General features: G+C 46.3%; 1 protein-coding gene across 3 annotated transcripts in view; it reads left to right on the top strand.

Annotated features, from left to right (window-relative positions):
• Window positions 1-23210, top strand: part of LOC124031458 (cadherin-4-like) — a 258408-nt gene that overhangs the window by 177295 nt on the left and 57903 nt on the right. For all 3 annotated transcript variants that reach the window (XM_046342698.1, XM_046342697.1, XM_046342696.1), the window contains one exon: window positions 8232-8414. In XM_046342698.1, the coding sequence (XP_046198654.1) occupies window positions 8232-8414 (183 nt within the window). The remainder of the gene's footprint in view (window positions 1-8231; window positions 8415-23210) is intronic.

Below are 23210 nucleotides of genomic sequence, written 5' to 3'. Positions count from 1 at the left end.
GTCCTGTCCTCACATCCCTGGCCCTCCTAATGTCCTGTCCTCACATCCCTGGCCCTCCTAATGTCCTGTCCTCACATCCCTGGCCCTCCTAATGTCCTGTCCTCACATCCCTGGCAGTCCTAATGTCCTGTCCTCACATCCCTGGCCCTCCTAATGTCCTGTCCTCACATCCCTGGCCCTCCTAATGTCCTGTCCTCACATCCCTGGCCCTCCTAATGTCCTGTCCTCACATCCCTGGCCCTCCTAATGTCCTGTCCTCACATCCCTGGCCCTCTTAATGTCCTGTCCTCACATCCCTGGCCCTCCTAATGTCCTGTCCTCACATCCCTGGCCCTCCTAATGTCCTGTCCTCACATCCCTGGCCCTCCTAATGTCCTGTCCTCACAGCCCTGGCCCTCCTGATGTCCTGTCCTCACATCCCTGGCCCTCTTAATGTCCTGTCCTCACATCCCTGGCCCTCCTAATGTCCTGTCCTCACATCCCTGGCCCTCTTAATGTCCTGTCCTCACATCCCTGGCCCTCCTAATGTCCTGTCCTCACATCCCTGGCCCTCCTAATGTCCTGTCCTCACATCCCTGGCCCTCCTAATGTCCTGTCCTCACATCCCTGGCCCTCCTAATGTCCTGTCCTCACATCACTGGCAGTCCTAATGTCCTGTCCTCACATCCCTGGCCCTCCTAATGTCCTGTCCTCACATCCCTGGCCCTCCTAATGTCCTGTCCTCACATCCCTGGCCCTCCTAATGTCCTGTCCTCACATCCCTGGCCCTCCTAATGTCCTGTCCTCACATCCCTGGCCCTCCTAATGTCCTGTCCTCACATCCCTGGCCCTCCTAATGTCCTGTCCTCACATCCCTGGCCCTCTTAATGTCCTGTCCTCACATCCCTGGCCCTCCTAATGTCCTGTCCTCACATCCCTGGCCCTCCTAATGTCCTGTCCTCACATCCCTGGCCCTCCTAATGTCCTGTCCTCACAGCCCTGGCCCTCCTAATGTCCTGTCCTCACATCCCTGGCCCTCTTAATGTCCTGTCCTCACATCCCTGGCCCTCCTAATGTCCTGTCCTCACATCCCTGGCCCTCCTAATGTCCTGTCCTCACATCCCTGGCCCTCTTAATGTCCTGTCCTCACATCTCTGGCCCTCCTAATGTCCTGTCCTCACATCCCTGGCCCTCCTAATGTCCTGTCCTCACATCCCTGGCCCTCCTAATGTCCTGTCCTCACAGCCCTGGCCCTCCTAATGTCCTGTCCTCACATCCCTGGCCCTCTTAATGTCCTGTCCTCACATCCCTGGCCCTCCTAATGTCCTGTCCTCACATCCCTGGCCCTCCTAATGTCCTGTCCTCACATCCCTGGCCCTCTTAATGTCCTGTCCTCACATCCCTGGCCCTCCTAATGTCCTGTCCTCACATCCCTGGCCCTCCTAATGTCCTGTCCTCACATCCCTGGCCCTCCTAATGTCCTGTCCTCACATCCCTGGCCCTCTTAATGTTCTGTCCTCACATCCCTGGCCCTCCTAATGTCCTGTCCTCACATCCCTGGCCCTCCTAATGTCCTGTCCTCACATCCCTGGCCCTCTTAATGTCCTGTCCTCACATCCCTGGCCCTCCTAATGTCCTGTCCTCACATCCCTGGCCCTCTTAATGTCCTGTCCTCACATCCCTGGCCCTCCTAATGTCCTGTCCTCACATCCCTGGCCCTCCTAATGTCCTGTCCTCACATCCCTGGCCCACCTAATGTCCTGCCCTCACATCCCTGGCCCTCCTAATGTCCTGTCCTCACCTCCATGGCCGTCCTAATGTCCTGTCCTCACATCCCTGGCCCTCCTAATGTCCTGTCCTCACATCCCTGGCCCTCCTAATGTCCTGCCCTCACATCCCTGGCCGTCCTAATGTCCTGTCCTCACATCCCTGGCCCACCTAATGTCCTGCCCTCACATCCCTGGCCCTCTTAATGTCCTGTCCTCACATCCCTGGCCCTCCTAATGTCATGTCCTCACCTCCATGGCCGTCCTAATGTCCTGTCCTCACATCCCTGGCCATCCTAATGTCCTGTCCTCACATCCCTGGCCCTCCTAATGTCCTGCCCTCACATCCCTGGCCGTCCTAATGTCCTGTCCTCACATCCCTGGCCCCCTTAATGTCCTGTCCTCACATCCCTGGCCCTCCTAATGTCCTGTCCTCACATCCCTGGCCCTCCTAATGTCCTGTCCTCACATCCCTGGCCCTCCTAATGTCCTGTCCTCACATCCCTGGCCCTCTTAATGTCCTGTCCTCACATCCCTGGCCCTCCTAATGTCCTGTCCTCACATCCCTGGCCCTCCTAATGTCCTGTCCTCACATCCCTGGCCCTCCTAATGTCCTGTCCTCACATCCCTGGCAGTCCTAATGTCCTGTCCTCACATCCCTGGCCCTCCTAATGTCCTGTCCTCACATCCCTGGCCCTCCTAATGTCCTGTCCTCACATCCCTGGCCCTCCTAATGTCCTGTCCTCACATCCCTGGCCCTCCTAATGTCCTGTCCTCACATCCCTGGCCCTCTTAATGTCCTGTCCTCACATCCCTGGCCCTCCTAATGTCCTGTCCTCACATCCCTGGCCCTCCTAATGTCCTGTCCTCACATCCCTGGCCCTCTTAATGTCCTGTCCTCACATCCCTGGCCCTCCTAATGTCCTGTCCTCACATCCCTGGCCCTCCTAATGTCCTGTCCTCACATCCCTGGCCCTCCTAATGTCCTGTCCTCACATCCCTGGCCCTCCTAATGTCCTGTCCTCACATCCCTGGCCCTCTTAATGTCCTGTCCTCACATCCCTGGCCCTCCTAATGTCCTGTCCTCACATCCCTGGCCCTCCTAATGTCCTGTCCTCACATCCCTGGCCCTCTTAATGTCCTGTCCTCACATCCCTGGCCCTCCTAATGTCCTGTCCTCACATCCCTGGCCCTCTTAATGTCCTGTCCTCACATCCCTGGCCCTCCTAATGTCCTGTCCTCACATCCCTGGCCCTCCTAATGTCCTGTCCTCACATCCCTGGCCCACCTAATGTCCTGCCCTCACATCCCTGGCCCTCCTAATGTCCTGTCCTCACATCTCCATGGCCGGCCCTCCTAATGTCCTGTCCTCACATCCCTGGCCCTCTTAATGTCCTGTCCTCACATCCCTGGCCCTCCTAATGTCCTCACCTCCATCCTCAATGTCCTGTCCTCACATCCCTGGCCCATCCTAATGTCCTGCCCTCACATCCCTGGCCCTCCTAATGTCCTGTCCTCACATCCCTGGCCCTCCTAATGTCCTGTCCTCACATCCCTGGCCATCCTAATGTCCTGTCCACCCTCCCTCCTCCCTCTTCTGTTTCCTTTGGAGAGGTAAAGCAATTAAACTCAAATTCACCAACAACAACAAAGCCACTGTGGAACAGCATTCTTCCCCAGCAGTCTACCCCAACTGTTTTCTCATTTCATTTGGGGATGCTGTTGTCCGGAGCCTGCTGGTTTTCTGTTCTTCCTGATAATGAATTACACCCACCTGGTGTCCTAGGTCTAAATCAGTCCCTGCTGAGAGGGGAACAATGAAAAAACGAAATGAGTGGAACTGGCTTCGAGGTCCAGAGGTGAGTTTGAGGGTTCTGTAGTATTGATTAAAAGATTATTGTATACGGAACGATAATACAGAATTGCTTGCTCCCAGTTTCAAAAATAGATGTCTCCTACTCAGTGAGGAGCAGATTGAGGTTATAAAAGTATTGACTGAAACAGAGGAATGTTGTGAGGGCACAGACATTGAAATGTGTGAAATGCTGTGGCGGAGTTGTGTCATCTGAGCCACTCTGTGTCATCTGAGCCACTCTGTGTCATCTGAGCCACTATCTCTGAGTCAATAGTGTTGAAAGGGAGAGGGAAGAACAATCAGATTACACAAAAATATAATCAACATGCAATGACAACAGTACAATTTTAAAAGGTGCTTAACCAGCCAAAAGATATTAGGTGATTTAAAAGATAGACGGCTCCATTACCAGGTAATTGCATATATTACGTTTCAGAGCAGACGTGTACAGGGACTCATTGGACTCCTGTTATTATGTTATATTAATAGTTGGCTTGATTTACCTCTTCCTCGATGAACTGTGCATAGTGCCTGGTATGTGTTGGTGTGTGCATTAGAGCGTATCTGTTTATATCGGATGCACATTTATATATGTGAACATAGTTTGTCTACCTCCTGTTTAAGAGTATGAGGCATTAGTAGTGTCACTCTGGCTGCCAGGTACTCAGGCTATGGTGCCCTACATCATGCTGCTCTGGTCTACCTTCTCCTGCAGCTTAGAGGCAGAGAGTCCGTTATGCACCAGTACACTGAGTCTTACTTTTATCCCCCTTCACCAGAATACCTGTATGTGTTAGATTAGTGAGCAGAGACCCGTACAGTAGCGGGGAGGGGTTTAGGACCTAGGGTCTTATTGGTCGGTGAGGTGGCAATTCAGGGTCTGAGAGTGAAGGTCATGATGACTAGTCTATGTTGTGATTGCAAGCCCAGTTCTACATCCACAAGAGGAATGTATCAATAGTCATAGCAGCCTTCTTTAATTCCCTTGATTCTATAAGAGCTCAGATTTGGGATACCTATCTTCTCTTGATTGTCCTGCCCGTCGCCCCCCCCCCCCCTGTTCAGCACGGACCACTGCTCTGATCAGGCCTCGTCGGGGAGAGAATAAGCGTGGGAGAATGAAGGAGCGATAGAACAGCTCAAGATCAACAGTGAATGGAGGATGGGAAACGAGCACATACTTGATATTGTGTAATTGAAAGGCCCTGTTTAGTGTTGCCTCCTGCTCTTCAGAATGACAACCTCCAGATGTCAGCTCCAGGGCTGCGGGGCTGACTGATGCCCCAGTGACATGCAGCCTGGCTGGGAGGAGAGAGCAGCCAGCTGGCCAGCCCGCTAGCTCTGGGCCTAGGGAGCTCCGGGTGGTTCTGGGACTGATTTCACACTCCAAGATCCCTGCTTGCACGCGCACACACACACACACACACACACTCAACATACCTTTCTCACAGCACAAAGAGCCTGTTCCAGTTTCCCCTTTTTTCTTTCTAATTGTGGTGATGTTTGTCATTGTGCCAGCTTCGCAGGGCTATAATTTGCCATGCCGTTTGGAGTGTGAGTCACGTGGATACACTGCAGTGGTATCATCCATAGACAGGCTCTTTGCTCTGTTGTGGATGCCTGGCACCGCGTTTGGAGGAATGTGGGAGTTTGCCAATGCAACAGCGATCAGATGCATCGACCCCATTATCAGCGGCCCTGATGTCCTGCATTCGTCAGCAGACTAAGGTTTTGATAATGATGGCGAGCAGCAGTACTGTGTGAGTTATTCAACAGATATCGGAGGTGCCGATAAGGACTTTATCAGGGAGGGAGCACATGGGGTAGAAACAGAGGTTCTATGCAAGAGGCAGGGAAGCCTTGGAGCATCATGGGTACCATCCTTACTCATCCTCACATAGCAGCATCTTTACATATCAACTCCACCCTCTCTGCTTTCTATCAATATAGGATCTCACATTTTATTTGTCTTTTTTCTCTGTTTTTCTCTTCCCCCTATTTCCTTTCTCTTTGTTTATGTCAAACACACGAATTCACGCATGCACGCGCACACACTACCTCCACCTGCCACCCATGAAAGTAATGGCACGCTCGCATCTCGCACCACTGCCCCTGTGCTGGTACCTGTGAGTGTTGTGGATGAGCGGAGCTGAAGCGAGAGTTATCTTATCTGGGCACCACATCTGGTCCCCTATCCCTCACTCTCCCCCCTCTCCCCTCTCTCTCCTGCCCGGCTACCTTCATCACTGCTGCTATCAGGAGGCCTGCTGTAAAGCCCTGTAGTCAAATCCACTAAGCCGTGAAGAATTAAAACAAAGGGGGGGGAATATACAGTATGTTTGCTCAGGTTTAGCTTGCATCTGTCTGACAACCCGTATGTGTATAGATAAGCTGACCTGCCCGCCGGTGATTCAAGTTTGAGTTGGGTGTGTGCGTGTCCTCTGAGTAGGTTTAACAGAAGGATTTCTGCTTGGCTTCAAGTCTACAGCAGCATGCATGTCTCTGTTTGTGGGGAGCAGGAGAAACAGCAGGATCACTGGGTCACACAAACACTACCATCTCAGGCATGAGGACACAGCAACCCTCCCTGGTTAGATACCATATACACTTCCCAGAGGTCTACCAATGTATGCAGTATGTCTTATAAACACATAGGGACAGATTTACAATGTGTTTACACCAGTGTGCGATGTACCTGTTAATATGAAGAGATAAAACATGAAAGAAAAAAATCCCAAAAAACAAATGAGGGATTAAGATTAGGTCAAGTGTAATGTATACTGAACAAAAATATGAACGCAAGATATAAAGTCTTGGTCCCATGTTTCATGATCTGAAATAAAAGATCCCAAAAAAGATAATCCATCCATCTGACAGGTGTGGCATATCAAGAATCTGACTAAACAGCATGGTCATTACACAGGTGCACCTTGTGCTGGGGAAAGTAAAAGGCCACTCAAAAATGTGGAGTTTTGTCACACAACACTGCCACAGATGTCTTAAGTTTTGTGGGAGCGTGCAATTATTTATTTTTTAAATGTAACCTTTTTTTAACTAGGCAAGTCAGAACAAATTATTATTTACAATGATGGACTACCGGGGAACAGTGGGTTAACTGCCTTGTTCAAGGAGAGATTGACAGATTTTTACCTTGTCAGCTCGGGGATTCGATCCAGCAACCTTTTTGTTCCTGGTCCAATGCTCTAATCATTAGGCTACCTGCCGCCCCAATTGGCATGCTTACTGCAGGAATGTCCACCATAGCTGTTGCCAGAGAATTTAATGTTACTTTCTCTACCATAAGCCGCCTCCAACGTCATTTTAGAGAATTTGTTAGTACATCCAACTGACCTCACAACCGCAGACCAGGTGTAACCACGCCAGCCCAGCACCTCCACATCCAGCTTCCTCACCTGTGGGATCATCTGAGACCTGCCACCCGGACAGCTGATGAAACTGTAGTATTTCTGTAGTATTTCTGTCTGTAATAAAGCTCTTTTGTGGTGGAAAACTCATTTTGATTGGCTGGGCCTGGCTCCCCAGTGTGTGTGCTTGGCCTTTGCCCTCCCAGCCCCAACCAGAACTGCTCCCGTCCGTGTATGCAAAATCCATAGATTAGGACCTAATGAATTTAAATTGACTGATTTACTCCTATGATCTGTAACTCAGTAGAATCATTTAAATTGTTGCATGTTGAGTTTTATCATTTTTGTTCAGTATAATTAAAAATATATATTTTTTTATTCTCCTCTTTTATCTAACAACATTTACATGCGTACATTTTTTTAATTATTATGTTTTACCTTTATTTAACTAGGCAAGTCAGTTAAGAACAAATTCTTATTTTCAATGACAGCCTAGGAACAGTGGGTTAACTGCCTGTTCAGGGCCAGAACGACAGATTTGTACCCTGTCAGCTCTGAGATTTGAACTTGCAACCTTTCAGTTACTAGTCCAACGCTCTAACCACTAGGCCTCATGCTCTGGGAAACTAGTCTTTGCTTATAATAGCAGTGAATCGCCAATGATCTCACACACTGCAGGATGACTGTTGGTCCTCCTAACATTCTGATCTTGCTGTTATTGAAGTGATTTCATCAATCCATTTTCATTTGGAGTAAGGCCTCTTTCAGGGGGATATGTCACAGAATGCGTCACATGGAGCAGCATAGTTCTGAGACTCAGAAGGTCAAGTTGGAGACATCCAACTGCGATTTTTCAGACTGAGAAGATTTTTGCTGGATAAAGACATAGAAGTCAACCTCTGTGGACTGCAGAGGCAATTGGTAAGCTTTCTGCAGGACTAATACCTGAAATTCATGCTAAGACTGGGTCCTCTTCGGTGATTTGCCAAGTGCGTTAAGGTGAAGAGTCAAAAGCATGGATTGTATTTGAATTGGAAACCTTTTTATTTTCATTCATTGTTGTATTATCTTCAAGAAACAGTGAAAATATGTTTTATTATGTTCATTGTCATCTGACAAGGTTGATTTTCATGACGGATGAACTCATAATTCATTGACACCACTCCTTTCTATTGAGACTTTACATTGTGTAGTTGGCTCTCAAGTTATTGTTGATTACTGTAGGTCAGCTAATGTACAATATGTGTTGATTTCTTGTCTTTTCAGATTGGGGTGGAGGATATGATTGCAAGGGCCTGGGACTCTAATCCCAGGGTTATCAAGTTTCCACGGAAACATCAAAGAAGCTCTTCTGCCAATGGTCTGAGACGACAGAAGCGAGACTGGGTCATCCCACCAATCAATGTGCCCGAAAACTCTAGAGGACCCTTCCCACAAATGCTTGTCAGAGTGAGTGACAGTTATCACACTTATCAAGAACTACTGATGTACAGTTAAGTCGAAGTTGTCTTTTTTAAATGTTAAAAAGCTACTGTATATATCCTATTCTCAATTGGTAGTCGCTTATGCCTGTGTTGTAAACTAGAAATGAGTTCATCGTCAAATCTGATAACAACAACTCGAACTTGCTCTGTTTTCACTCCCGCGGATCATAAGTAAAAATACTTTTATTTGAGCCAAAGCCAAAGACATCTTAAAGCCAGACATCCCACGTTTGTCTAAGGGTCACTCACCTAGGCAACTGAAGAGAAGGGTAGAATAGATCTCATACAATCACTATGAAGGGCTGAAAACAGAACACCACACTGGTAGTTTCTATCAAGGTCCTTCAGCAGGTAAAGAGAATGATTTGAGTGGTGATGCAGCGCCACGTGATTGGTCTGGTACGCCTTTAAACTCTACACAGACAGAAATCCAGACACACAGACAAGAGGATACAGACAGATGGACACACACACGGCACTGCTTCACCAGGTAACTGTCTTAGAAGTGACAAACCATCTCCATTCCTGTTGGCATTATATGGCAGCTCTGCCAGTGTGGTTAGTTCTGTTAGCTCCATGGTTCCAGGATGCTCCTGGAAACTGTGTGCTGCCTCTGTTCAGACGTCCAGGCCAGAGATAGCTTTCTCAGGGCCACCACAGAGCTCCCTAACGCCCATTTGTATCGCGCGGCTTACACTCCCGGATTACTGAAATCGTCTTTCACCAACGAGTCGGCAAGAGGGCAGATTTTCCACCAAAGCAAAAAAACACTCATTCACTCACCCACACAAACACACAGACTACAGGAGCAGGGTGGATGAGGGGAGGCGTAGGATTGTACCACCCTGCTGGAGAAATGAACACCCCTTCATCTCCTTTCATCTCCTTCATATTCAGCGTCAGATGGTTGGGTTTACTGACACCCCGGCGGTTCGTGTGTGTGTGTGTGTGTGTGTGTGTGTGTGTGTGTGTGTGTGTGTGTGTGTGTGTGTGTGTGTGTGTGTGTGTGTGTGTGTGTGTGTGTGTGTGTGTGTGTGTGTGTGTGTGTGTGTGTGTGTGTGTGTGTGTGTGTGTGTGTGTGTGTGTGTGTGTGTGTGTGTGTGCGTGTGTGTGTGTGTGTGTGCAAGCTTCGGTTATAGCCTTTAGCTGTAGTAAAATAGTTATGTTCCTTAACCATGGGGGGTGTGTGCATCACATCTGTGGCCCAGTGCGGTATTAAATGCCCTCTTCTCGCTGCAACACCGCTTGGCTGACTGGGCCGTTCCATTGTGACACCTAGCCAGTGAAGAGAGCAGAAGGGATTTAGTTCTTTATCTCTCGTCTTAGGGGGTTTTCACATATAGTCCTCTTTAAAATAACCGATCTCAGTCCTCTTTAAAGTGAACTCTGGGGTAAAATAACTCTGTTCTCTTTGTATTCACACTGCCCTTGCATTTGAATTAAGACTCTATTTTGTGGTATGTGTCCTCTTTGCATTCACATTTCTATGTTTAGAAAGGATAAAGGATATTTTTCCAACATTCACTCAATGTACTCTGGGTTTTTACAAAGTACAGGGCAAGCCATTACACCAGAACAGCTAGATATACCTACACACTTAGTAAAAAATTGCTATCTAGAACCGAAAAGGTTCCCTTTTAAGAGGTCAAACCCCTTTGGTTCCAGGTAGAATGCTTTTAGGTTTGCACAGAGGGTTCTATATGGAACCTAAAAGGGTTCAACCTGAATCCAAAAATGATTCTACCTGGAACCAAAAGGGTTCTCCTATGCGGAGCCTTTTGGAAACCTTTTTTCTTGAAGTGTACTTACATTTTGGAAGCTAATAGATTATATTTAGTTAAAAGATTTGACATAATAATTGTAATCAGAAGATACTATTAACATGTACGTCAATATTATTGGTAACAGAATAAATAGCAGAAGAAAAACTACAAATTAAATTGGATATTGTACTCCCAACGTAGGCTACTGCCCCTTTAAGACCTATGTTGTGATTCTCACCCAATATGTTGGTGTCTTCTCACACTATTCAAACCCCACTATCAAATAAACTGCTTTTAGCCTGTAGATCACATATTGCAAACTAATAATATGAACAAAAAATTAACACATATTTGGACATTTCTGTGCATGCTTGACAATCTCTAATCAATATCCAAAAAAGGTTTTTCTGCAAACCTGAACATTATCATCTTTTCTCTTTCGTGGGACCAATTTGAGGGTTAATGGAGGAGAAACGATGTTGCAGTCCCCAAGCCTGGGGAGCTTTGTGTTCACATTGCCCTAAAAAGGGAACCGGACTGAGGAATTCAAGCGAACTGAACTCAAACCACTTCAGTTCGATTCGCATTGGGGGCTCTTTTGAAGGGTCTGAGTTCCTTTGGAGTGTTCTCACTGCATAAAAATTGTCTGAAAGAGGGACCAAGTGTGAAAATACCGTTAGAGGTGACCGAGAACAACCTCTGTGGCTACAGCAGCACACTGACAGTACACTGAGTCCCCCATACGTCCAGAGCTTTAGAAACTCTCCGACTATCTCTCTAGCTTTTTTATGAGGTGAGACAGTCCCAAACAGCCAGATTCACCAGGGTTCACAACTTAAAGTAATTCCCAGTTTTCATCTGAGAAACCTTCACCAGGTTGGCCAGTTTGATTTAGTTGAACACATGGAGAAGATGTATGTTTCCATCAACACATGTAATATGAGGCTGCAGGAGGCAGATGTGCCTGAGTTATTGTTTGTGATTTGTTTAACCCCAATTACATTCAAAACAGAGTCTGGATAATAAACAATAAACACACAACATTCATGATCAGCCAGTTGGTTTCCAATTAGGGACTGTTCTCTGGTTTAAGTCCATTAGTCCATTAGTGCTCTGGCTTGGAGTGGAGGGAGTCTGATGTCCACTTTAATCATCTGATTTTACTGCTCTTTCCAGGGATGTCTGGCTCCGGCCATATCCTTATTATCCTCACCTACCTCCACCATCACCACCCACCACCACCTTCACCACCCACCACCACCTTCACCACCCACCACCACCTTCACCACCCACCACCGCCATCACCCATCACCACCACCACCCATGACCACCACCACCCACCACTCACCACCACCATCACCACCATCACCCATCACCACCACAACCCACCACTACCTACACCACCTTCACCACTCACCACCGCCATCACCACCATTACCCATCACCACCACAACCCACCATCACCACCCACCACTCACCACCGCCATCACCACCATTACCCATCACCACCACAACCCACCATCACCACCCACCACTCACCACCGCCATCACCACCATCACCCATCACCACCACAACCCACCACCACCTACACCACCCACCACTCACCACCGCCATCACCCATCACCCATCACCACAACCCACCACCACCATCGCCACAACCCACCACCACCCCTAACTCCGCCACCCACCACCACCACCACCCCCACCACCACCATTTGACCTAGATAGTTTGTGTGTATGCATTGATATGTAGGCTACATGTGCCTTTTAAAAAAATGTATAGTTGAAGTCGGAAGTTTACATACACCTTAGCCAAATACATTTAAACACATTCCTGACATTTAATCCTAGTACAAATTCCCTGTCTTAGGTCAGTTAGGATCGCCACTTTATTTAGGTCAGTTAGGATCGCCACTTTATTTTAAGAATGTGAAATGTCAGAATAATAGTAGAGAGGATGATTTATTTCAGCTTTTATTTCTTTCATCACATTACCAGTGGATCAGAAGTTTACATACACTCAATTAGTATTTGGTAGCATTGCCTTTAAATTATGGTCAAACATTTTGGGTAGCCTTCCACAACCTTCCCACAATAAGTTAGGTAAATTTTGGCCCATTCCTCCTGACAGAGCTGGTGTAACTGAGTCAGGTTTGTATAGGCCTCCTTGCTCACACGCCTTTTCAGTTCTGCCCACACATTTTCTATAGGATTAATGTCAGGGCTTTGCGATGGCCACTCCAATACCTTGACTTTGTTGTCCTTAAGCCATTTAGCCACATTTTTTCCTTCAGACATAACGGTGGTCATTATGGCCAAACAGTTCTATTTTTGTTTCGTTAGACCAGAGGACATTTCTCCAAAAACTATGATCTTTGTCCCCATGTGCAGTTGCAAACCGTAGTCTGGATTTTTTATGGCGGTTTTGGAGCAGTGGCTACTTCCATGTTGAGCGGCCTTTCAGGTTATGTCGATATTGCTGTGGATATTGATACTTTTGTACCCGTTTCCTCCAGCATCTTCAGAAGGTCCTTTGCTGTTGTTCTGGGATTGATTTACACTTTTCGCACCAAAGTATGTTCATCTCTAGGAGACAGAACGCATCTCTTTCATTTACATTTACATTTAAGTCATTTAGCAGACGCTCTTATCCAGAGCGACTTACAAATTGGTGCATTCACCTTATGACATCCAGTGGAACAGTCACTTTACAATAGTGCATCTAAAACTTAAGGGGGGTGGGTGAGAAGGATTACTTATCCTATCCTAGGTATTCCTTAAAGAGGTGGGGTTTCCGGTGTCTCCGGAAGGTGGTGATTGACTCCGCTGTCCTGGCGTCGTGAGGGAGTTTGTTCCACCATCGGGGGGCCAGAGCAGCGAACAGTTTTGACTGGGCTGAGCGGGAACTGTACTTCCTCAGTGGTAGGGAGGCGAGCAGGCCAGAGGTGGATGAACGCAGTGCCCTTGTTTGGGTGTAGGGCCTGATCAGAGCCTGGAGGTACTGAGGTGCCGTTCCCCTCACAGCTCCGTAGGCAAGCACCATGGTCTTGTAGCGGATGCGAGCTTCAACTGGAAGCCAGTGGAGAGAGCGGAGGAGCGGGGTGACGTGAGAGAACTTGGGAAGGTTGAACACCAGACGGGCTGCGGCGTTCTGGATGAGTTGTAGGGGTTTAATGGGGTCTTTCCTGAGCAGTATGAAGGCTGCGTGGTCCCAAGGTGTTTATACTTGTGTACGATTGTTTGTACAGATGAACGTGGTACCTTCAGGCATTTGGAAATTGCTTCCAAGGATGAACCAGACTTGTGGAGGTCTACAATTTTTTTTTCTGAGGTCTTGGCTGGTTTCTTGTGATTTGCACATGATGTCAAGCAAAGAGACACTGAGTTTGAAGGTAGGCCTTGAAATACATCCACAGGTACACCTCCAATTGACTCAAATTATGTCAATTAGCCTATCAGAAGCTTCTAAAGCCATGACATAATTTTCTGGAATTTTCCTAGCTGTTTAAGGCACAGTCAACTTAGTGTATGTACACTTCTGACCCCACTGGAATTGTGATACAGTGAATTATAAGTGAAATAATTTGTCTGTAAACAATTGTTGGAAACATGACTTATTAAACACGTTTATAAGGGAGATTACTGCATGACACATTGAGTAAACCCCTTTCCCTTATGAACAGAGGGGAAATTATCAGAGTGAAACTAACAGCCCCAGCATTCCTCTGCAGAGAGGTTTTCTCTGCAATTCATTCATGATCAATCTCAAGAAGTGTTGCTTTGGTGGCAAGGGTTTACCATTGTGGTAGAATGCAATATGCTTCCGATGCCTTCACTGTCAAATACATTTTTGCTCATGACAGAGGGAAGAGGAATATAGATTGAAATACAGCTAGGCCTAAATAGATAGCAGATAGAGGGAGCAGAGAAATGAAAGGGAGAAAAGGGGACAGTTGAGATAGGAGGAGAGAGGGAGATATAAGCCATTTGAAGAGCATAGTAAATCTGTGAGGTGAGAGAGAGCAGCATTAGTTTCAGGCCATTTGTGGCAGTCGCATCTCAACTGTCTCCTCCAGCACCTAAGACTGGACCCAATGAGCCACATCTGATGGAAACCAGTCCAAACGGGGTAAGATGAGCCTCTCTGCTTCGCTCTGTCCTCCCCACCAAACCTCACCACTGACTGCCAGTCAGACAGACACACCAAAGAACAAAATCGTGATAAAAGAAGGGATGAAAATAGGAGGTAAGGTTGTAAAAACACAGTCCTTGGCAAAGCAGAAGAATGGACTGAGAGGGCCTTTGATTGAAGTCCTGGTATGTGAAGGCGAACGCCCACTCTGAAGTGGGTTGGAGCTGTAATCTGGACTGTGTCCTTTGGAAATGTATTACATTCTTTTCACCATGTCAAGAACAATGAGGCAGACACCAATCAGACTAGGCTCATGTTGTTCCTTTACTGAAGACAACCAATGATGCATAATATGAGACCTCGCCTCAGGGTAGGTGTTATGGAGTTATCAAGTTCAGTGTCTGTGCTTGGGTAAAATCACTGAGGAAGCCCTGGAAAGACAGTAAAAAAGCCATATTACAAATCAAATGTTTTTTTGTCACATGCGCCGAATACCTTCATCCTGCTTGTAGACTAGTCGACCGCCAATGGCATCCTCCTCTCTTTCATGTTGGCAAAACGGGTCTATGGCTCTGTCATACAGTACACTTGCAGTTTTTGTTGTCATAGGCTACCTAGCTAAAATGCTTGCTAGCCTAACTTCCTCCCATGGGCAACAATGAACCAGCTACGTTAGCTAGCTAGTTAATGTGAACCTACTGGGGTACATATTGAACTTCAATCGTCTCAGGCCAGTGGCACAACATATTAATTTATGGTTAGATCAGAATCGCCATCAAAATCCACAAGTCCAAATCTCCTTCTCCATCCATGGCTTAGGAAAGGGACGATTTAGCAAGCTAGCTACTGCAGGACATCAACACAAGCTCGCTACTGCAGGACATCAACACAAACTAGCTACTGCAGGACATCAACACAAGCTAGCTACTGCAGGACATCAACACAAGCAGACCAGAAACTGAGAAGTTTTTCTGAAAATGATGTTTTGCAAAGGAAGTGATTTGAGTGGTCTGAAGCCAAATCCAAACCGGCCAAATGCTTGCTGGCACCAATCAATCAAATGCTACGGCGACAACATGTTGTACTCTTTTGGTCCAGACAGCAACAGATACCTGGGCTACACAGACTGAGACAGAAAACAAAAATGTACGTCTTTGCGGGACGTAACATATCATGAGAAATGGATGACGTTGTACACAACTGTGCACCACTTCCAGGAACCCGTTTTGGCAGTAAATTACACCCGGTTGTCTCTCGACTCAATAAACCTGGTGTTCAGTTCAGCAGCTGGAGTTGGTGTATTTGTGGGAGAGAATCATCTCTGTGGTAATGCTGTTTATTTAGAACCAGATAGGAACACTTTATTGGTTTATTAATACATTCATATTCCACTGTTATTTTAGTCTAGCATACTGTCTCTATGTTACTGCTAGTTCTTATTCAAAACTGAACATTAAAATGCATTAGGAAACTTGTATAGGATGTGCGTATGTGTGTGTGTGTGTGTGTGTCCGCTTGCGCCCGCACGTGTGTGTCCTAAGTGCTTGTGCCTGTATTTGCAGCATCCCAGTTGGACAATTAGAGGGTGACAGTCCCATTACTGCGGACCTAGCTGTACAAAGGCATTGCCTCCACTGACTGACAGAGAGCTCTGCCCCTCACTAAATAACTGTCAGCCTGCAGTCCTCAGCCTTGACCCCTCTGGCAGCCTCCCTCGGAGACACACAATGCCACTCCTGAGCCCTCATTGGCAGGCCTTGCACCTCCCACAGCCAAACCAAAAAATCCATTCAGCTCCTGGCTCCACCTGATTCGCCAGGCTTTGGCTGCCCACAGCTTGCCAATAGGGCGCCAATGTAGCCTCAGGGTGTTGGTGATTGGCCGGAGTGGAAGTGTTGGTGCATTCTGCAGGTCTCCCAGGAATAGGCTAGAGGGAGCAAATTGAGTCGTGGAAGTAGATTGGGCAATAGAAGGGAGAGAGGTTAGCAAGCAGCGGTGGAGGAAAACTGCAGCAGCAGCACAAACTCAACCTGCCCCCCCCCCCCCCAAACACACACACTCCTCTTCCCCTTCTTCTTCCTCCTCCCCTCCAAACAGCAGCACAAACTCAACCTGCCCCCCCCCCCACACACACACTCCTCTTCCCCTTCTTCCTCCTCCTCCCCCTCCAAACAGCAGCACAAACTCAACCTGCCCCCCCCACACACACACACTCCTCTTCCCCTTCTTCCTCCTCCTCCCCCTCCAAACAGCAGCACAAACTCAACCTGCCCCCCCCCACACACACACTCCTCTTCCCCTTCTTCCTCCTCCTCCCCCTCCAAACAGCAGCACAAACTCAACCTGCCCCCCCACACACACACACTCCTCTTCCCCTTCTTCCTCCTCCTCCCCCACCAAACAGCAGCAGCCACATCTTTACTCTAATTATACATAGTGTGTTTCCCTGTACGGCCGTCTCCTGGGATCTGCCTATTGTCCTTGTGTTAAGAAACCTCAGGGACCGGGAAGAAAGCAGCCATTTAACGAGTCATCTGTCTCCAGGGCCCTCTGTCTTTATGTTGTGGAGAGAGAAAAAAGCAGTGTTGCCCTCTGCCTCATCCATTCAGCCTGGAGAGCACGGGAATGTGGCTGGCTTTATACTGCAGTCTGACCTGCAGGCAGAATGTGTGTCTGTTTCTACTCTATTCTTCCTGGATGGGGATGATTGTTAATGCAGAGAGGCCACTGGTCTATTTCAACAAAGTTCTTGCTGGCTTCTCTGATCTTTGATCTAAATTGGCCGGCTAATGTAATAATTGGGGTTGTTCGTCTGCTTTTAATTTCCATTCATATTTGTACTCTTTCCAATTATCCCCTCTACTCCACGTTCTGCACCTCCGTCAGGGTAATGGTATGTTTGTGTGCATGCGCTTGCGTGCATATGTGTGTCCGTGTCAGTGTCTTTAATGTGATGGTGTTTGCCTTACTCTCAAGCTCAGAGCCTGTCTTTAATGTGATGGTGTTTGCAATTACTCTCAAGGCCTGTCTTTAAATGGTGTTTGCCACCCATTTCTTTAATGTGAGAATAAGCTTCTTTAATGAGGAAGACCAGGTGTCTTTAATGGGGTGTTTGCAAATGTGTCTTTAATGTGATGTGTTTGCAACAAGAAATCTGTTTGATTGTTTGCAACGAGGTTTCTCTCAAGCTCAGAGCCTGTCTTTAATGTGATGGTGTTTGCAACGAGGTTACTCTCAAGCTCAGAGCCTGTCTTTAATGTGATGGTGTTTGCAACGAGGTTACTCTCAAGCTCAGAGCCTGTCTTTAATGTGATGGTGTTTGCCTGTCTTTAATGTGATGGTGTTTGCAAGCTGCAACAGAGGTTACTCTCAAGAGGTTACTCTCAAGCTCAAGCTGTCTTTAATGAGCCTGTCTTTAATGTGATGGTGTTTGCAACGAGGTTACTCTCAAGCTCAGAGCCTGTCTTTAATGTGATGGTGTTTGCTTACTCAAGCTCAGAGCCTGTCTTTAATGTGATGGTGTTTGCAACGAGGTTACTCTCAAGCTCAGAGCCTGTCTTTAATGTGATGGTGTTTGCAACGAGGTTACTCTCAAGCTCAGAGCCTGTCTTTAATGTGATGGTGTTTGCAACGAGGTTTCTCTCAAGCTCAGAGCCTGTCTTTAATGTGATGGTGTTTGCAACGAGGTTACTCTCAAGCTCAGAGCCTGTCTTTAATGTGATGGTGTTTGCATTGGGAAAGTGCTTAACCCCAATTTGTTCCAGGGACGCCGTACTACTATGGCTGACCCTGTAAAACAACATATTTCACTGCACCTATCTGGTGTTTGTGACGATACATTTACGTTGCTGTATTTTGGGGGCGTTTCTTCTCTTCTCTTAGCCTCGATCAAAGCATCTCTTAGGGAGACAAGTTGAACACACAAAGAGGTAGACCTATGCATCATGTCCCCACAGATCTTTCACGTATTCTTCACATAACTTTTCACTGAGATGAAGTAATGGATATTTGGCCAATTATTGCAGTAGAGGATTAGGCCAAGTTGCTCTGTGGGATGAGAGGATTTAGCTCAATAGGACATTGTGTGTGGAGTAGAATGGAGTAGAATGCCTGAGTGGGAATGTCAATAGCAGACCAGGAATACCTCCTTGTCAGGTGGCTACTACTGCTCATTTATATTGATGGAGCTCCTCTCTGTGGTACCTGTTCAGGGAAGGATGGAGGGAGAGAGAGGGAGAGAGAGCGGGGGCAGAGAGGGAACAGAGGGGAGAGAGAGGAGAGGGGGTAACGAAGGAGGGGGAGCAGAAACTAAAATCCATATTTCAGTGCCCTGGTACTGTGCTTTGTTCATTTCCCATTCAGCTTCCGATCCATAATGGAGTACCCTGGGTGCAGAGCAGCAGACACAGCTGTTCTTTATGGGATCAGGGATAACTGTGTACGACTGTGGCTGTCAGTGGCTCTCACTTGAGAGATATTAAACCTGAGCTCAGTGCAGCTCCTTCTCCAGCCATACCTCCACTATGACTATTTAAAACAATATCTCAAGAATTCATTTTGTTTTCCAGTGGCACTAAACTGGCATGTTTTTATATGCTCGCATTCTTTCATGTAAGGTTGTTATTTTACTTTGTGTGAGGACGGAAAACTTTGAAGGCTGGCAAAACTTGAGCTTTGAATATCGCCCAGTTGTTATTTTATTTCAGTCTGTTCAGTCTCTCTCTCTCTCTCTCTCTCTATCTCTCTATCTCTCTACCTCCACCCCTCTCTCTACCTCCACCCCTCTCTGTCACTTTGTTTGTAATAAATGCCCTATGCTAGAATCTGAATTTCTCTATCATCAAAACCAGAGATATCTTTTCTGTCAGCTCTTTGAAGACAGACAAGCATACAGCAGGAAAGATCACAGCAAGACAACACTTCAAATTAGGTGGAGTCAAACAAAGCATATACTTTTGTTGCCATTTCCCCGATGTTGAACAAAAGGAACAAAGAGGTTGAATGAAAAAAGGATGCATCATCAAAATGAAATGGCTTCGCACAAAACAGAGATGATTCAGGGATTCCTGTGCTTCTCTGGGATTTCATTTTTCTCGTACTCTATACTGTCTTTGAATATCACTTCAATCATGTAGCGTTTATCAAAGACATTAGACGCCCCTGTGAGGAAGTATCCATCCTGGTCACTGCCCTGTATGATCGCCTGTAGTGCCCCCTAAAGGAAAGCCTGTGAACAGCAATCCTATTCTCGCTATTCTGACTGATGACCAAACTATCTATGTCGCAAGTAGTTTAGACATTTGTTTGTGTGTGCATGTGCATCTAAGAGAGAGACAGAGTCTTGCAGAGAGACAGAGGGAAGTTGAGAGAATAAGTGGGAAAAGGGAAGGAGAGCGTTAACTTGCCAGTCAGACAGTGAGAATAAATGGTGGTGTCGCATATAATTCCCATTAAAGCCATGCAGATATTTGCAGAGAGCTCTTAATTAGGGGTGACAGTTGTGACGGCTGCAGTGTGACAGAGAGGTTCCCAGAAGGCTTAGTCTTCTCCTGTCTCCTGATTGGCTGGCATTGCCCGATCTGTCTGTCATCACCCCCTCTTACTATCCAACGCACGGTCACAACGTCTCAGGGCTGACGGTAACTGTGCAACTAATAAACACCACTGTTTCTTATCCCTCTGACTCTCTCTATGTGTACTGTTGAGGTGCCACCTCAGACTAGTGCTACTTTATCTTTCTCCACGGTAGAGAGTGGTACAGAGCAGTGACCCTTTTAATGACAATGTTAGCTAGTAAGGGTTACAACATTCTCCCTTCTATTTACACTTTACACCAGGGTATCCCAAACTCGGTTCTGCCCCCCCCAACCTAGGCAAGTCAGTTAAGAACAAAATTCTTATTTACAATGACGGCCTACAAAAATAAGGAGAGAGTGGTCATAGAATGCAGGAATTTGTGCGGCCCGGCCTTCAACCATTACATTTATTTTTTATTTTTTTTACTATCAAAGTGTGTAAACCTCAGATTCACATTTTATATATGACATTAGCCTGTAGCACATCTTGCTGAATATATCTGTCCACAAGGTCTTTCTTTGTTGATTTATTTATTTCTGGGTTCTTGTGAATAATTGGGAAAATGGGAAAATCCAATGTTGAACGAGAAAGAAATAAGATGACCAACATCAACTAAACATCAAATTACTCCCTATCAGTGTAGACATCACATGGACAGGCGCAATCATAAACACTTGAATCAATTAAATGGGCAGACCGAAAGTTCCCACTCGTGAACTAATTAGAGGCACAGCAGCGCTAAATCAATGTAAATGTATTCCTTTAGATTCTGTCTCTGTTTTGCTGCCTCTCCCTCTCTTTCTCCCTGGAGAGTTAAACAGAATGCTAATTTCTCATCTGATTCTTCATCTGTCCACGGTTGACAGTAATTAAGGCAGTCACTCTTAAAGAACTACAAATGTGTCACTTATCAGATATCTGTTCTGTCAGACACAGAACCAACCCGTCCTTTACATCTTCTAGTTTGTCCCGTCTAGGAGAGAGAGAGAGAGACGGAAGGATAGAAAAGCTGCCTTTCATCATTAGCGCTCCATTCAAACAACTCAATTGAGCAGTCGTCACTCAGGGGAGTCCCAGGACTCTGAGATTCCGCACCTCTTCATTTATTCAATTTATCGATACAACGAGTGTTCGTTAAGAGACACTCGAAGAATGTGACACCTGGTCTCAGGTGGCCTTAAAGTGGAATTCTAAGCAGCTAGAAGCAAAGGCGAAGTGCCATGTGAAAGCTTCCTTCCTCTTGGGTCTATTAAACTTAACATGTCATCAACACAGCGTGGCTTTGATGTTCTGTGAAGAGACCGCATGCCTGGGTGGAATCTGTGGATGCGGATCCAAGGCGTGCGGAAATTTCAGATGGCGGCCTCCTGAATGATTCAACTGAAATAGTCATTTTGATGCACACGTTAGAGCCCCCAGAGTGAATCCTTTACCTGTCAAACATTTCAGTACACACAGACATGGGTGCCTACAGAGCTGCCTCATTTGTACACAGGGGGGAAATACTGTTGTATGTAGACATTCCCGCTCTGTTAAAGAATTCTGTACCTTTCCACAACTAGAATGTGTGTTTTACTAATATATTTGGCATTTTTTGGGATAGGGAAGAATATACAGCCTCTGCACATTGCTCAACTCTTAATAGAGGTGATATTATTACAAGGAAGCAGTATGTGTGAGCAATCTGTTATTCTACATATCCTCTCTCTGAAACGCATTTGAGATTGAAATTCCAGTGCTGCCTAGCCACATCCAGTCAGTGTGACAAGAGATGTGGGTCTGTGGGTGGAGAGGAATAAGTCTGATTAGATGGGGAGAGTAATCATCACAGAACAGCGCTTCCAGTCAGTCAGTCACACTGATCAGAGTTGCCTGAGTGCTTTGATAGATAACGGCTGCAATAAAATGCCCTACTGCCCACACACGATCTCAGAAAGATGAAGTGTTACACACAACACATGTACAGGTAGCTGACAAAATAATGGAACCACTTGAGTAAATGTGGGATGCAAGGTATACTGAAAGCAGATGCTTCCACACAGGTGTGGTTCCTGAGTTACTAAGCAATTAACATCCCATCATGTATAAAAATGCTGGATGAGAATGAAAACAATGTAAACCCTATGCCAAATGTTGGAATTCCTATTGGAAGAATGGTGTCACATCCCTCCAATAGAGTTCCAGACACTTGTAGAATCTATGCCAAGGAGCATTGAAGATGTTCTGGTTCATGGTGGCCCAACGCCCTATTAAGACACTTTATGTTGGTGTTTCCTGTATTTTGGCAGTTACCTGTATATTTGCCATTATGTCTCCTATTGGAATTGATTGCAAAGGGGAAAGACGACAATGGAAGCTCATGGAAAAGAGATTGCTGTGGCAGGTAGTGAGTGAATTTAAGACGGATGTGTAGGAAATTAAGAGAAGGGTATCATGTTCAAACAGAGAAATGTTTTATGCAAAAGCCAGTTGCCGGTCGTCGGATGAAGTAATTTCATTTTCACGCATGATTTCCAGCCCCGCAGACCAGGAAAATTGCATAGGAGAGAGAGAGAGGATTTATTTTTACAATTTGAATATGTGATTACTCCTCCCGACTTGTTACCGTGGAGATGGTTCAATCCCCTCAGAGACAAAAAAATAATAATCTCTAAATGTAAAAACACAAACAGTTTGCCCTAAAAAAAACATATGCAAATTGAGAGAAAATTGTCTAAACTTTCCACCACTTAAAAGTAGATGAAATCTAATCTTCAATATGCCATCTCACCTGCGCTACACCTCTCAGAACCAATTATCACAAGCAGACAGATTTCTCTTTTGCACGTTAGCTCTAACTTGCACATTTACCAACTCTTCCTTTGAGTTCAGTCCTCAAAGGGCTTCTTTGTAACGAAGTGTTAGGCTGATCAGAGCAGATGCATGCCTCACCGTACATCTTCTTTAGTATCATACATTTCATCATATTCCCCGTCAAGTGCTCTTGACAGTTTTAGATTGTGACTCACTTGAATCTTCATGACCAACCTTGGAACCTTGAGGCTCTCATTCAATCTAAACTGTCGCATAAGTCAAAACAACACAGGGTGATATTCTATGTCGTGCTGCAGATGCTTTTATCCAATGTGACTTACAGTCGTGTGCAAACATTCTACGTATGGGTTGTCCCGGGAATCGATCCCACTACCCTGGCATTACAAGTAAAAGGCTCTACCGACTGAGCTACAAAGGACCACAAATATCGCCCTGTACCCTTTCTGAGCCGTGCTTGTCTCATACAACGTTTAA

This window comes from Oncorhynchus gorbuscha, linkage group LG03 (assembly GCF_021184085.1).
Source record: "Oncorhynchus gorbuscha isolate QuinsamMale2020 ecotype Even-year linkage group LG03, OgorEven_v1.0, whole genome shotgun sequence".
NCBI classification, from domain to species: Eukaryota; Metazoa; Chordata; class Actinopteri; order Salmoniformes; family Salmonidae; genus Oncorhynchus; species Oncorhynchus gorbuscha.
This window is presented reverse-complemented; position numbering and strand designations above follow the sequence as displayed.